This window comes from Sebastes fasciatus, chromosome 9, assembly GCF_043250625.1.
Source record: "Sebastes fasciatus isolate fSebFas1 chromosome 9, fSebFas1.pri, whole genome shotgun sequence".
In the NCBI taxonomy this organism is placed as follows: Eukaryota; Metazoa; Chordata; class Actinopteri; order Perciformes; family Sebastidae; genus Sebastes; species Sebastes fasciatus.
Window position 1 is genome coordinate 18657695 of NC_133803.1, and position 13130 is coordinate 18670824.

Here is a 13130-nt window from a genome sequence, read left to right on the forward strand (position 1 = left end):
ATTACCGCCATCCAAATTCACACTCCACCTCCCAATGACTTTACATGAACGCCTCTTGAGACCGACGAAGACCCGAGTCTCTCAATATGAGCCTCACCGGCCAGTAATTGACTCCGGATTGAATCTCGCACACTGGATGGGCTTTCCAACAAGTTGTGTCCCCAGATTATTATCACCCATCAGACAGTCATCACTGAGAGAAAAAGTAGTCAATTCCGTGTTTATGTGGTCAGGAGCAAACACAGCTACAGGGGGGGGGTGGACACAATAACAGCAACACTTGTGCTATGGGGTGCAATCCAGCACAACACCACCGCAAATTACAACCTCAACATATCTGTCACCTTTCTGACACAAAAATTGATCGAAGTGAGTTGTGCTGAATCGCATTGGCCTTTTAGGCTACAGGTGTTCATGCCAGTAATTTTAAACATCAGATTTTGTCCGTTCTACAGCTCAAAGAAAAGAAAAGCCTCTTGGAACAATATATATTGTACTTTATTGAGAAAGTGAACAATGAACTGTGAGAATGAAAAAACTACAAGGCAGGTATTGACGAGCAAGATTTCTGTTCTCTCATAATGCATAATCTCATGAATTCAGCTCATACAGGAGGTGTGCGAAGATGTTCAGTTCAGTATGCATCAGGACTCTGCAGGACTCGGAGTCCCTGCTGTGCACTCAGTGTGTTCAGCCGTGTGGTGTTTTATCTCAGTGTAGACTATAAAGAGTTTGAGGGCTTCACATTTTCAGGGGCGTAGACACTATTTACCAGCACATCCATAATTTACAGCACAGTGGTGTGAAGTAGAGGTAGCCAGCAGCGTCCATCGTCTGTATTGAATATTATGTAATTCATTTGAACATTAGAGAGCAGTGTGTTCATGTTTTACAGTCTCTGTTCTATGTAGTTGCACAGGCAAAACTCTGTGGTTATAGTAATAAAAATAAAGTTCATTCTTGCAAATTACTTTCATATCACCAAATACTATTAGCAGCAATGTAATCCTACAGACAAAAAGCTTAAAAAACACATTCCACCACACTAATCCACCACAGTCACATGAAAAAAACGGTGTAATAACAGTCTGTGTCCTTCATGTATGTACCTCTACGCTGTGGTCAAGGTGAGTAGAAAGCGCTGTCGAAACAGTGTGCGCGTCTGTCAGGAATGTCAGAGTCATGTAGCGCCTGTCTGCCGGGGATCTGTGTCAAGAGCTCCACGTCTTCATCTGAGGTAGAGGGATGAGTGAGGATGATCCGCGGGATCTGTCAGATGATTGCCACAGAGGGGAACAGGATTGGGAGGGAAAATAAGCACGTTGTCATGTGATATGGTGTCATGTAATTCTCTAAAGTTTGTTTTTGCAGGATTTTTTAACTGATGTAGAGGATAAAATGAGGTGATATCAGTGTAAGATGATATAGTAGGTGGGATATCCCAGAGGTGTGGACTTGAGTTACATGACTTGGACTTGAGTCATTTGAAGACTTAAGACTCGACAAAATCAAAAAAGACTTACAACTCGACTTGGACTTTAACACCAATGACTCAAGAGTTCACCTGGACTTGAGCCTTGTAACTTGAAAATACTTGATACCTTCCCCCAAGACCAAAGATTAAATAGTATGTTATTTCGAAAGTGTGCCACGAATCAATTCATTTCCCTTCATTTAACGCTTTTCATTCCCAGCAAGTCGCCACTTAAACCTGCAGTAGGCAGTATATTTTTGGCATCATTGGGCAAAAACTCCATAATAAACTCTCAGCATATTGTAATTCAAGTGTTCTGAGAGATAACTAGATTTCTGCAACTCCTCTTGGCTCTGTTTTCAGGCTTTAGAAAATCTAGCCTGTGATGGGAGACTTTGGCCAATCACAGGTCATTTCAGAGAGAGTGTTCCTATTGGCTGTTCATTCAACGGAGGCAGCTGTCAATCACTTGCAAACTCCGATCAAAAGGTCAAACTAGGCAGCGCTGATCAAATATGAATCAATATTATGTTACGTTAATGCCTATTTCTCAGCTCAAATGCTTTCAGAAACATCTTGTAATGTACTGTTTAGCTGTAAAATGAGAAAGTTTGCTCCGGCCGGTGGGCGGTGCTTGGTATTTCCTCAACAGATCTCAACATGGCTGCCAGGTTACAAACTATCTCATTTTGCAGCTAAACAGTACACTACAAGATGTTTGTGGAAACATTTGAGGTGAGAAATAGTCATTACAGTAACAGAATATTGATTCATATTTGATCAGCGCTGCCTAGTTTGATCGGAATTTGCGAGTGATTGACAGCTGCTCAGAGACGGCAGGCTCCAGCTCGGCTCTGATTGCTTGTTTTCCTCCGGTCTGTGAAGTCTTGCAGATGCCATTTGGAGCACCGGAGGACACAGAGGCACATGATTTTTTTCTGATTACCTGTCAGGATATAGTGAAATAATGAAAAATAACTTATTTTAATCATATTTGCTCCATTTCAACCCACTGCTAATTTAATTCCCCAGAACCAATCCGACATCAACCAATCAAGTTGCAGGAGAAAACCATGAAGAACTAACGTTACATTACTGAGCGCCAGGAAAAAATGATACCAAAGATAATGTGGAAGTTGAAAATCACAGACGGAGACGCAAATGGCATTACATTTGATGAAGAGCGCATTATGACTTGTTTAGGACTCAAAATTCGAAAGTTTAGGACTTGGGACTTCACTGTCTTGACTTGGGACTCGAGTGCAAAGACTTGCAAAACTGACTTGGTCGCACCTCTGGTATATCCTACTGAGGGATGAAATCTGCTTACTGTCATTGTTTGTTTGCCCCCTTGAAGTGAGTCATTTTTCATCAAGGCCTGCGCCTCCAGTTGAGACAAGGTCCTCTTCAACTCGCTCTCCAAATCAGACTGAAACACAAAACGACAAAGATAAAAGAAATGTATAAGAATGATTTATATTGAAGGCGTAATCCACATATTGTTTGAGGCACATCGTAAAACAATGGTGACATTTGAAAAGTTTGTGTGATTTGAGTAAACTACCCACAATGCCGTTGCCGTTGCAGACAACTGCCTCAATCTTCTTGGACAAACAGTCTTCCACGCTCTCCGTCTTGGGCTGTTTGCTTCTCTGGCCTCCGCCGTCCTGGCTGCACGGCTGTAGCCCCGACGCGTCCCGAGGATCCTGAGGCCCGTCCGGGTCACATACCTCTCGCGGAAGTGGCCTCTCTCTCAGTACTTTCATCTTGATGCAGCTCCCAGCATTCCTGAGGGCGCTGACCGCCTCGTGGTGGGTCGCCGCCTGCATACTGAGGCCATTGACCTGGAAGGATCGTAGTCACATTACACATTCAGGGGTCAATGAAAGTAGGAGCAGGGGTCAGAGGTGAGGGATTAAGTCACACACTCACACTCAGCATAGGTTATCTGGAAATAGCATGTCTATATTCCCACCACAGAGAATTTAAAGATCGATTTTGCGATATACAGTATATATCATTACTATTGCTGTTTGTTTTGGTTTATTTTAATTTTTAACGTTAATGTAGCTTTTACAATTTTTATTTTATTTGTCCCTGTTATGTTTTTGTTTCTTAGTCATTAACTACATATCTATTTTATTATTTTAAATTAAATTTCTTTAATTTCATGTGTTATTTGTCTGTAAAACACATTGGACTGCCTTTTTTCCCCCAGTTTTTTTTCTTTTGTTTCCTGTGAAGGAAACAATAAAAATCATAATTGAAAAAAAAAAAAAGATTGATATTGCATTTTTATTTGCTTTTTTCCATTTATCAGCCTCATATTGTCTTTCTCAGTGAGTGAAGTCTCGGTTTAGTGTCCTCTGCTGGTCTTATGACGCCCTCCATTGGTCACAAGAGGAACACCAGCACAGGAAGGTTTTATAATGATATCCTTACAGCCAATATAAAGTGCAAACTGTAAGTTATTTCCATTCAGTCAACAACATTTCACATCGTCAGTGAATAGGAACTTATGAACAGAGATGACAAACGTGAGAAAAGTGATTCCCAGCCTACCTCCAGCAATCTATCTCCAACATGGACGCCTGCCTTCTCTGATGCCCCCCCTGTGTTTACTCTGGAAATAAAAATGCCCTGAAAGGAAACAGACATGTTAGCCTGAGTGACAGTTGTAATAACAATGTGCTCAAAAGTAGGGATGTTCTGATACCGGATCAAATATCGGGCCGATACTGATTTAAATAGTTGGATTGGGTATCGGTGACAATGGTGCCGATCTATTCGATTCAGTTCTATGTTTGTATACATTATATTCTGGACGTTTTGACCAATTTGTTGCTGCATTAAAAGTGTACAATTGAATTGTAATTCCTGTTAATTTAGAATTTTTTTTTTTACCAAGTTGCAGGTGTACGATTTTATTATTTTAATACAATTCAGTAAACTTTTATCTGTGTACTTATTTGTTACTTTTTGTTTTACAAAGTTAGGAAAGTAATGTCTGATCCAGTCACGTCATGCAGGGGTGGCTGTGGCTCAGAGGTAGAGCGGGTCGCCCACCAATCGGAAGGTTCGATCCCCGGCTACTCCAGTCCACATGTCAAAGTGTCCTTGAGCAAGACACTTAACCCCAAATTGTTCCCAAAGGCTGTGTCATCGGTGTGTTAATGAATATATAGATTAGATCCTGATGGGCAGGTTGGCACCTTACATGGCAGCCTCTTCCATCAGTGTATGAATGTGTGTGTGAATGGGTGAATGCTGACATGTAGTGTAAAGCGCTTTGAGTGGTAAGAAGACCAGAAAGGCCCTATATAAATGCAGGTCCATTTACCATTTATTAACACTGGTATCGGATCGGTACTCAGTATCGCTATCGGGACTGAAAAAATCAGATCGGTGCATCCCTATCTCAAAGCTCTTTCTGTTGATAAATACTTGTAGGAGTTCAGTCGCTCAAGGCTGCCGCTTCTCATTATCCTCAACCAAATGAGCACATTATGTTGCTAGAGATGGAGCACTGCTCACTCACCTCATCATGGTCTTTGTAAGGCAGAGAGCCCTTCCCACCGGCAATGCTGATTCCCAAACTGCCCCTCTGGCCAGACACTTTAATCTGTAACTAAGGGGAAAGTGTTTCATTACACATAAAAAAAAGCAGGAATCAGCGCCAGTGCAACCCCACAGAGATATTTAAGACATGTCAGAAAGATGCAGCGTGCAGTTACTCTTAATGGCACTTGGGAGTAGGGTGATTCCTGAGGAAGGGTCTTTTCTGTCACCAAAGCGGCCTTCAGATGCCCTGTGATGGAGGAGATCTTGATGTTGGGGGGAGGGTCTCCATGGAGACCGGACCCCGCATTAAGAGCTCTGTGATGCTGAAGCTTCCTCCCCTCTCTGGTTTCACCTCTCTGATGGCGAAACCGTCGTGGTAAGGCCTCGCTCTCTGGTGGCTGCTGGCCTGCACAAACCTGGTGCAAAGAAATAAATCAATGTTTTTATACTGCAAGCCTGATATTTCACTTTGAATTCACTCACAAGATATTAGCAAAATGAGAGATTGTAAAAGGATGAAACAATTAGTTAAACAAGAATCTTTTCAAATGAGGTTTCTTGACATATAATGATGATGAATCTAGAATAAGTGGAAACCTGCAGCAGTTGGTGGATATCTGCAGTAGAAGCGGACGATTAAAAATGTGTATCCCCCATATCAACAGAAATGAAGACAAACAACATGAACTGTGATATCTAAACTGGAAAACAGACCTCCTCAGGTTGCTCAGCTTCCTCTGCGTCCTTCTCTGCGCTGGAGCAGCGACCACACACACCGTCGCTGGCCGGGAACAGTTGAGGTATCGCCTGCGGACACTTTTTGTTTGCCACCCAGCTGAAGCCTGGGATCATGGCCCAGTGTTGGCTACTGGTCCTGAGGGACGGGTTAGTATGAGGCTTTCTACACTCCTGGAGATAGTCAGAAGATTGCTGAAAATTTAATTTCAATGTCATATCTTGAAGAAAGCAGTGACAGTGATGGATAAGTGGTGATGAAACCATGTCCCTCACCTCGAATGCATGACCATGTGTCAATAAGAGCAGCACAATATCTCTGATCCGATCCTTGGAGGAATCTCATGCTTTCCAGTAGAGCAGCATAATCAACGTAGTTAATAAAATCCTGCTTGACTATTCATAACGCATGCTTATGTTGTGCACCAAGGGGCACCAAAACAGTCATTACTGCAGAGTGTAACTGCACTACTCTCACTGGTACCATCGTTTTGAAGAGCTAAAGAGCAGCCAAGTTAGAAACGGGATCTCCAAAGCTTCATTCGTTTTTTTGGTGTGTCTCTTTCCCTGCCTTTTTGCCAAAATGTGCGCAGGCAAAGAAAGAGAGTGAAGGGAGATGCCATGCTTGAAGTGCATTGTAGTCTCACTGAAGAAGCCTCCACTTAAAGGTGCAGTGTGTAGGATTTTGCAGCATCTGGTGCTGAGGTTGCAGGTTACAACCAACTGAAAAGCGTGTAGGAGAACTACGGTGGCCGATGCAAAAACATGAATGGCTCTCTCTAGAGGCAGTTTGTCCGTTCTGGGCTACTGTAGATGGCGGAGCGACATGGCAGACTCTGTGAAGAGGACCCGCTCCGTATGTAGATAAACGGTTCATTCTAAGGTAACGAAAACACAGCGATTCTTAGATTATACACTAATGAAAACATACTTATTAATATTATATTCCATTTCTGCCAATAGATCCGCCTAAATGCTACACACTGGCCCTTTAAGAACAATGGGAGGCCATCTAAAGTACCACTACATGTTATTACACCTGAAACTGAACACCAGTAACCGATACTTTCCAGTGAATTATCAGTTTTTAAAATGTTTTTGACCTAATGTATATAATAATCCACTGGAAAGTATTTAGTTTTATTTCTAAACCAAACATAGTATGCTTCATCTTCAAACGGTTAATCAAAAACATACAATGAGATTCAAATAAATGGGCATTTGCCATGAACATTAAAATATATATATATATATATTCATTCATTCTCTGATATTGAATTAAAGCATGCCAGCGTCAGTACAACGTGCAGCGCGTGCAAAGTGGACAAGTCAAATACGGCACATGCTGGCAGAGCATTACAGAAACATCATGCACTGCTGGAAAGACAAAAAAAAAGCGATGGAGGGGTCAGGAAATGGAATATCTGGTTTGTGGCGTCGAAGCAAGTTGACAGTTTTAAGTCGACAGTTTAAGTCAGTTTGTTATTTTTGGACATGGATGATAAGAAAGACCACACCAAATGTATCTCGTTTTTAAATCTGACATTTTAAAGTTCAGTAAATTAAACACAACTGAGATTAAGTATTTGATATTCTCTCTAAATTGAATCAAATTAAAAGGAATAAGAAACATGTTGTTTAGTGTTGCACTCTTTTTATTGATCAGTGGTTAAAAAGTCATCCAAATCTCCAGGCTCAGTGCCCATTTGAGATCCGTTTTGTGCAGTTTGATCAGAAAATAATTAAAAACATAAAAACCAACACTTGGACCAATTTCTCTGGTCCACTTTTTGCAAATCAATTTAAAAACAAAATAAAACAATTTATCATGTACCATGTAAAAGAATTTGAGAAACGCTGAGAAGTGCATTAAAGTGGAACTTCTAACAACTGCATTTTTAAAGGATGCCGTCCTTGTGGTACGAACCTCATTCTCACCAAACCTCCGATGATTATTCTATACAGTACTCTTTGTTAAAAGGGAAAGCAAAATGTTTTTTAAAAAATAAACTGTTTTTGGCATCTATTTGAAAAACATTGCAAAGCAGTAAAGCACAGCACATATAAATAAGACAGCATTGTTACTTCTGCATAATTACGCTGCAGATGAGTAATTAAAAGGTTGATGTGCAGTACTTAAATCCAAACTTAATTAATGAATCAAATCTATTTATAATCCAAAAATAGGTAACGATGTTTTACAAATGAACAAAAAGAGGATTCAAGGCCATCCACTCACCCAATGACAATTATATGGATTGAATAAGACATCAGTGACTGCGTTTTGTTCATTTCTTTGATTTTTTTTTTAAAAGAAAAAAGTACCAAGTTTGAAAAAGCAAAAAAAAAAAGTTTAAAAATCTGCAACTGATTAAGAAATTTGCTATACATTTTTATTTACATCTGAGCTGCCAAAAAGTATAAAAGTATCAATATTCACAAGACACTATACAATAATCCTTAATCAGTAGGTCCAAAAACTCCTGTTTTTATGTTTGCCCAAAATGTAAAAAGTATTCACCCAGTGTTTTAAAAATAGATATAGAACAAATATATAATACATTTACGAAGGTTTGACCATATTATAAAGACTTATAATAGTGCAACTACCTAATGTGTGTTTTTAAAAAGAGGCATTTAAAAAAAGTAATAAATCTTTAAAATATCTTTTTAAAAGGAGATTCTCTGTGCAGATTATTGCTGTGGACATTAATTAAAAAGAGGAAGGCACGGCGGCCCTGGTAGACTGAGTCAAACACGTTTTACACAGGACTGGAGATGGAGTAAGGCTACAGGCGTCCCAGGGTTTAATCAGAGGAGGGGTAGGCCACACCGGGGTTCGTAGGTAAAAGGGAAAAAAAGAGGGTCTGCGGGGTTGTGCGGGACGACACGGCGAGACACAGGAGGTAAAAAACATTTCTGAGGTAAAGGTCACACAGATGTGGTCACTCTGTCTGCAGCGTTATTGACCTCGTTTTTGTTGGAGTCCAGACCTTTGGCAGCGTTCAGGTCGTTGCGGAGGTTCTCGGCCGCTTTCTTCATCGTCTTCAGCTCGCCGGGGTGAGGCGTGGCCCGTCGCAGTAGTGTTCCCTGTGTGGCGGAAAGAGATTCAAATTAGCAGTACATCGGTTATATCTGCAGCAAAAATAACTGGTGGGCTTAGAATCAATGAGTTAAAGGCTACCTCATAACTGAGCATCGTCGCAAAATGACAGAATGCAAATGTCCAGCAACTAGCAAAATGTAACAGAGAATCTTTTTTTTTTTTTAACAGAGAAATGTTAATGGTATAGTGTGTGGGATTTGGTGCCATCTAGTGGTGTGGTTGCAGATTGCAACCAACTGAATACCCCTCCGCTCAGAGGCCATCTTTACCATAATATCACTACTTTAGGAGCAAGGCACGATGGCGGCTGGCGGTACCACAGTTTTGCACTCTGCAGTTCACGTTACCGCAGTTTCACAAGCGTGTCGGAGAACTACGGTGCGCTTCAGGTAATGAAAATAGTGAAAGGCTCTCTCTAGAGCCAGTGTTTGGTTTGTCCGTTCTGGGCTACTGTAGAAACATGACGGAGCAACATGGCGAGAAGAGGACCCGCTCCCTATGTAGATATAAACGGATCATTCTAAGGTAACAAAAACACAACAATTCTTATTTTCAGGTGATTATTCACGAAAGAAAACACAGTTACGAATATTATATTCCATCTGCTAATAGATCCCTGAAATGCTGCACACTGGCCTTTTAAAATCGAATAAAGTTGTTTGCAATAAGTTGACACAACTTCGCTGTTGATCTAGTTACAGTTGGATTGTGGAGGAAAACAAAAGAATATACAGTTTGTAGCCATGCTAGCGGTGAGGCTCTCCGTCAGTCCACCACTGTGCTCCAGACTAAAATATCTCAAAGACTATAACGTGCATTTCCAATAAATTGTGTGCCGACATTTATTGTCCCCAGAGGATGAAGCCCACTGTGACCCCCTCCAGCACCACCAGCATCAGCACCAGCAGGTTAATATCAGAGTGAAATATCATTAATATCACCAAGTACTGGATGGATTGCTGTGAAATTTGCACACGAGCTCGCTGGTCTCACCGTGTCTTCGTCGTCTTCCTCATCATCATCCAGAAAGTGAATGGCACTGATCCTGTTCGTGGCTTTGTTGTCCCACGTGTCATCTCCCGTGTCATTCACCAGGCTCTCCAGGGCTCCACAGCGGGCCAGATTATCAGAGCCTGGTTTTCAAAAGAGACAACACAAGTCCTGTTACTGGAATTCATGCTCACATCAAAATGCTCTGCTACAATTACAAAGCATGATCTGAAGTGAATATTTCAGCAGATTAAAATCAATACGGTTGTTGTGATTGCTTCTCTGCAATCTGCCAACTCAAGAAATGAAAGCTGTCACATAACCCAGCGCTCATAAGAGAGAGCCTGAAACTGCCAGATCACAGTTTCAAATCCCGGCTTAGTCACAGGCTTACAGCAACGCAATCTTCCCCTGCCCCCAACCTCAGCTTCAGCCTCACTCGTCTGACCTCCGCCAGTCTTATATCTGCATCTCTACCGCGAGACGGAGATGGCACGTCACAAAAAATGAATGAATACATTTCTTTTGGCGGGAGAAACAAACATCTTTTTTTAATGCAAAAATACAACGACAAGGAAGGAACAAACACTTTGCAGCGAATCCCGACATGTTTAAGGTGCAAGGCTGTGGATGACAGCAAAGACAAAAAAATGACAATAAACAGTTGTATCAGGCAGAGATGGAGCCAGCCCTCAGCCGCATCTCTATACCCAGTGGGCGAGCTTTTAATGGCAACGGGCCAGCCGCTGCTAAGCCTCTTTAGCTGCCCAATCCACCGCATTTCTGAAAAACATAACCAAGGAGGGCCTCAAGGGACGGCAGAGGCGCTGATCTGTTATAGGCTGTGATCCCTTAGAGCACCTCATAATTGACAGATACTGCAGGGGAGGATGAGAGGGCGCAGAACACACTGTGCTTCCCCGAGCAGATCATGTGATAATGTCGTCAAAACCGCGGGGCACTAAATACTCGGAGACGATGCGAGAACTGATGAGGAATAATACTCAAATGTCACGGCGTTGGCACCAGGTCATTTCACTCTAGAAAAAAGCTCATGAAGACACTGATCTACAAACAAATAGTTAACATGCAAAGAAACACATGCTGTAATTTCAGTCAGCAAGTCCAGTATGACAAAACCTCTGCTTGATGAAAAACCTGATGAATCACCTTTATTGTCTGGTTCACACGGCTGTTGTGGCAGCAGCACGCAGGTGAGCACCTTCTCGCCCGAGTCGGGATCCTCGTCAGTTTGAAAAGTGAGGAGAGGCTGCGACTGGTTTTCTGACAACCACAAGGCCTTCAATCGAAGCGTGGTCAGTGACATCGGTAAGTGGTGGAGCCTAAAAAAAAAAAAACACCAACTCACAGTCAACATCACCATCTGGCTCAAATCACGTAGGATATAAAAAAGAAACACAAGATGCCTGCAGGTTTGTAGTTGTTTTGACAATCTCCAGACACAGAGGTTAACAATACTTGCCAACTCTCCTGACTTTCCCGGGAGACTCTTTCTAACAATTCTTCTGTATTTCTACTGATTTATGACACATTTTTCAGACCTTTATTTTCCCTTTTTGTTATCTCAACCTGTTTCTGGCACTGTTCAGCGTGTAAAGCCCTGCGGTTTCCTCCCAGACAATACAGCTACAACAAATGCCGTTTCCTGGGGAAAGAGAGCTGCGCGTGATTTGAGTTAAAAGTCACCAGAATGCAGGAAACGAAGTCTCTGAAACAAAAATTTTTGGTTTTGAAATCTTCCCTATTTTTGAGGACTCAAGGTTGGCAAGTATGAGATGAACATGTTTGACTAAAGCAGCAAGCAGACGTCGCTGCAGCACTCTCTGAAGACAAAGCTTGGACCAAAACAGGCAGTGGCAGAGAAACGAAGCCAAAACAACCTCTGACTGACGGCGAGTAATAATGCTCAAAACATCAAGATAATCTTTAAGTATCAGAGAGTAAAAAAAAAACGTATATTTCATCAAGTATGAGAAAAAAATTTAATCATGTTTGAGTATTTTTTTTTTTATCATTACTATTTAATCACAAAGGCTGTGTCTGACAATCATTCACTCATTCACTACTCCCTAACTATGTAGAGGACTATATAGTGAGCTCATCGGCAACATGAAAAAACACTTTTCACCATTAATTACGTCATTGCTGTCACACAATTAAAATGTGCCAGATCAACGTCAGCTGGTAGAGCATCCATAATAAATACTGACATGTATTTTTGCGTGTGATAAATACAAATGTAAGCTATTTTGTTGAGTCGTCTCTGAAGCAAAATCCTCTGAGTGAATTTAAGTTTCCCTTGGTAAGCAGTGATGCAGCATATGTGTCTAGGGCTTTTATTGTGAAAGGTAACAATTAACGTCTGTTGTGAATGTGGTGGCAAGAAGCATTTTTTCCCGTATTAAAAAATACAAAGTACTTTGTGGCCGTTTGTGTTGTGATGTGCTGCATATGCCACAACTCATGGATTTGTCTAAATCGCGCCGCTCTGTCTACTTTCATCTGTTTGCCATTTTTCCTGCTCGCTTAGTGACCATAATTGTCCACTACTCTTCACGATGCATCGTGGGATACTCTGAGTCCACTATGTAGGGTATAATAATTCTCACCGTACATTCGGGCAGCACTAAAAAATGGCGAACTCACCATATAGTCCACTATATGGTGAGTAGTGAGTGATTTCGGACACAGCTAGAGTCGTCAAATAACTTAGAAATAGAAGATATGAGCGTGTTGTTGGGTGTACCTATTTCCGGAAACGTCTAGCACGTGCAGCTCTGTGGCTTGTGACAGCTCTGACGGTATCCTCGTCAGCCTGTTCTCTCGTACACAGAAGACATTCAGGCCGCTGCAGCCACCGATCTAAGTAACAGAAGATACAACATGATTAGGCTGCACCCCAGTCAGTCAGTCAGTCAGTGTACACATGCCCTGTGAAGCTTGAAAACATAGTATAGGCAGACACACATATAGGTTTCAATTGTACTTTTCCTTCCTAGTAAAAAAACTTAAAATAAATCTCTTTTTTTTCTCTCTCTAGTCTTTTTAACAAAGCCAGGACGAAAGAAAAGCAGAGTAAATCTGCTGTCAGCATTTGTGCACTTTGTCCCAAAATCGGTGATCTCAATGGCTGACCAGTTAAATGTCAATGGGATGTGGCAGAGGGACCTAAAATTAGGAACAATTAGGCCTAGCAGGCAGACAAAGCAGAGACTTGATGGGCCAGCTAGACTGCAGTTGTAA

At 41.6% G+C, this 13130-nt stretch overlaps 2 protein-coding genes across 2 annotated transcripts in view; both read right to left on the reverse strand.

Annotated features, from left to right (window-relative positions):
- Positions 1-480: 480 nt before the first annotated feature.
- On the reverse strand, positions 481-7265 carry LOC141774077 (uncharacterized). Its single transcript, XM_074646409.1, has 7 exons — positions 5750-7265; positions 5209-5451; positions 5013-5102; positions 4037-4114; positions 3043-3318; positions 2805-2903; positions 481-1269 (listed from the first exon to the last, which is right to left on the reverse strand). The coding sequence occupies exons 1-7, from the start codon at positions 6035-6037 to the stop codon at positions 1123-1125; spliced, it is 1221 nt and encodes a 406-aa protein (XP_074502510.1). The 5' UTR covers positions 6038-7265; the 3' UTR covers positions 481-1122.
- Positions 7266-7407: 142 nt separating this feature from the next.
- LOC141774076 (leucine-rich repeat-containing protein 1-like) overlaps positions 7408-13130 on the reverse strand; it is a 31682-nt gene continuing 25959 nt past the window's right edge. The window contains exons 11-14 of the mRNA XM_074646408.1: positions 12634-12749; positions 11037-11209; positions 9870-10009; positions 7408-8860 (exon numbers count right to left, since the gene is read on the reverse strand). Of these exons, the coding sequence (XP_074502509.1) occupies positions 8702-8860; positions 9870-10009; positions 11037-11209; positions 12634-12749 (588 nt within the window). The 3' untranslated portion in view covers positions 7408-8701. The remainder of the gene's footprint in view (positions 8861-9869; positions 10010-11036; positions 11210-12633; positions 12750-13130) is intronic.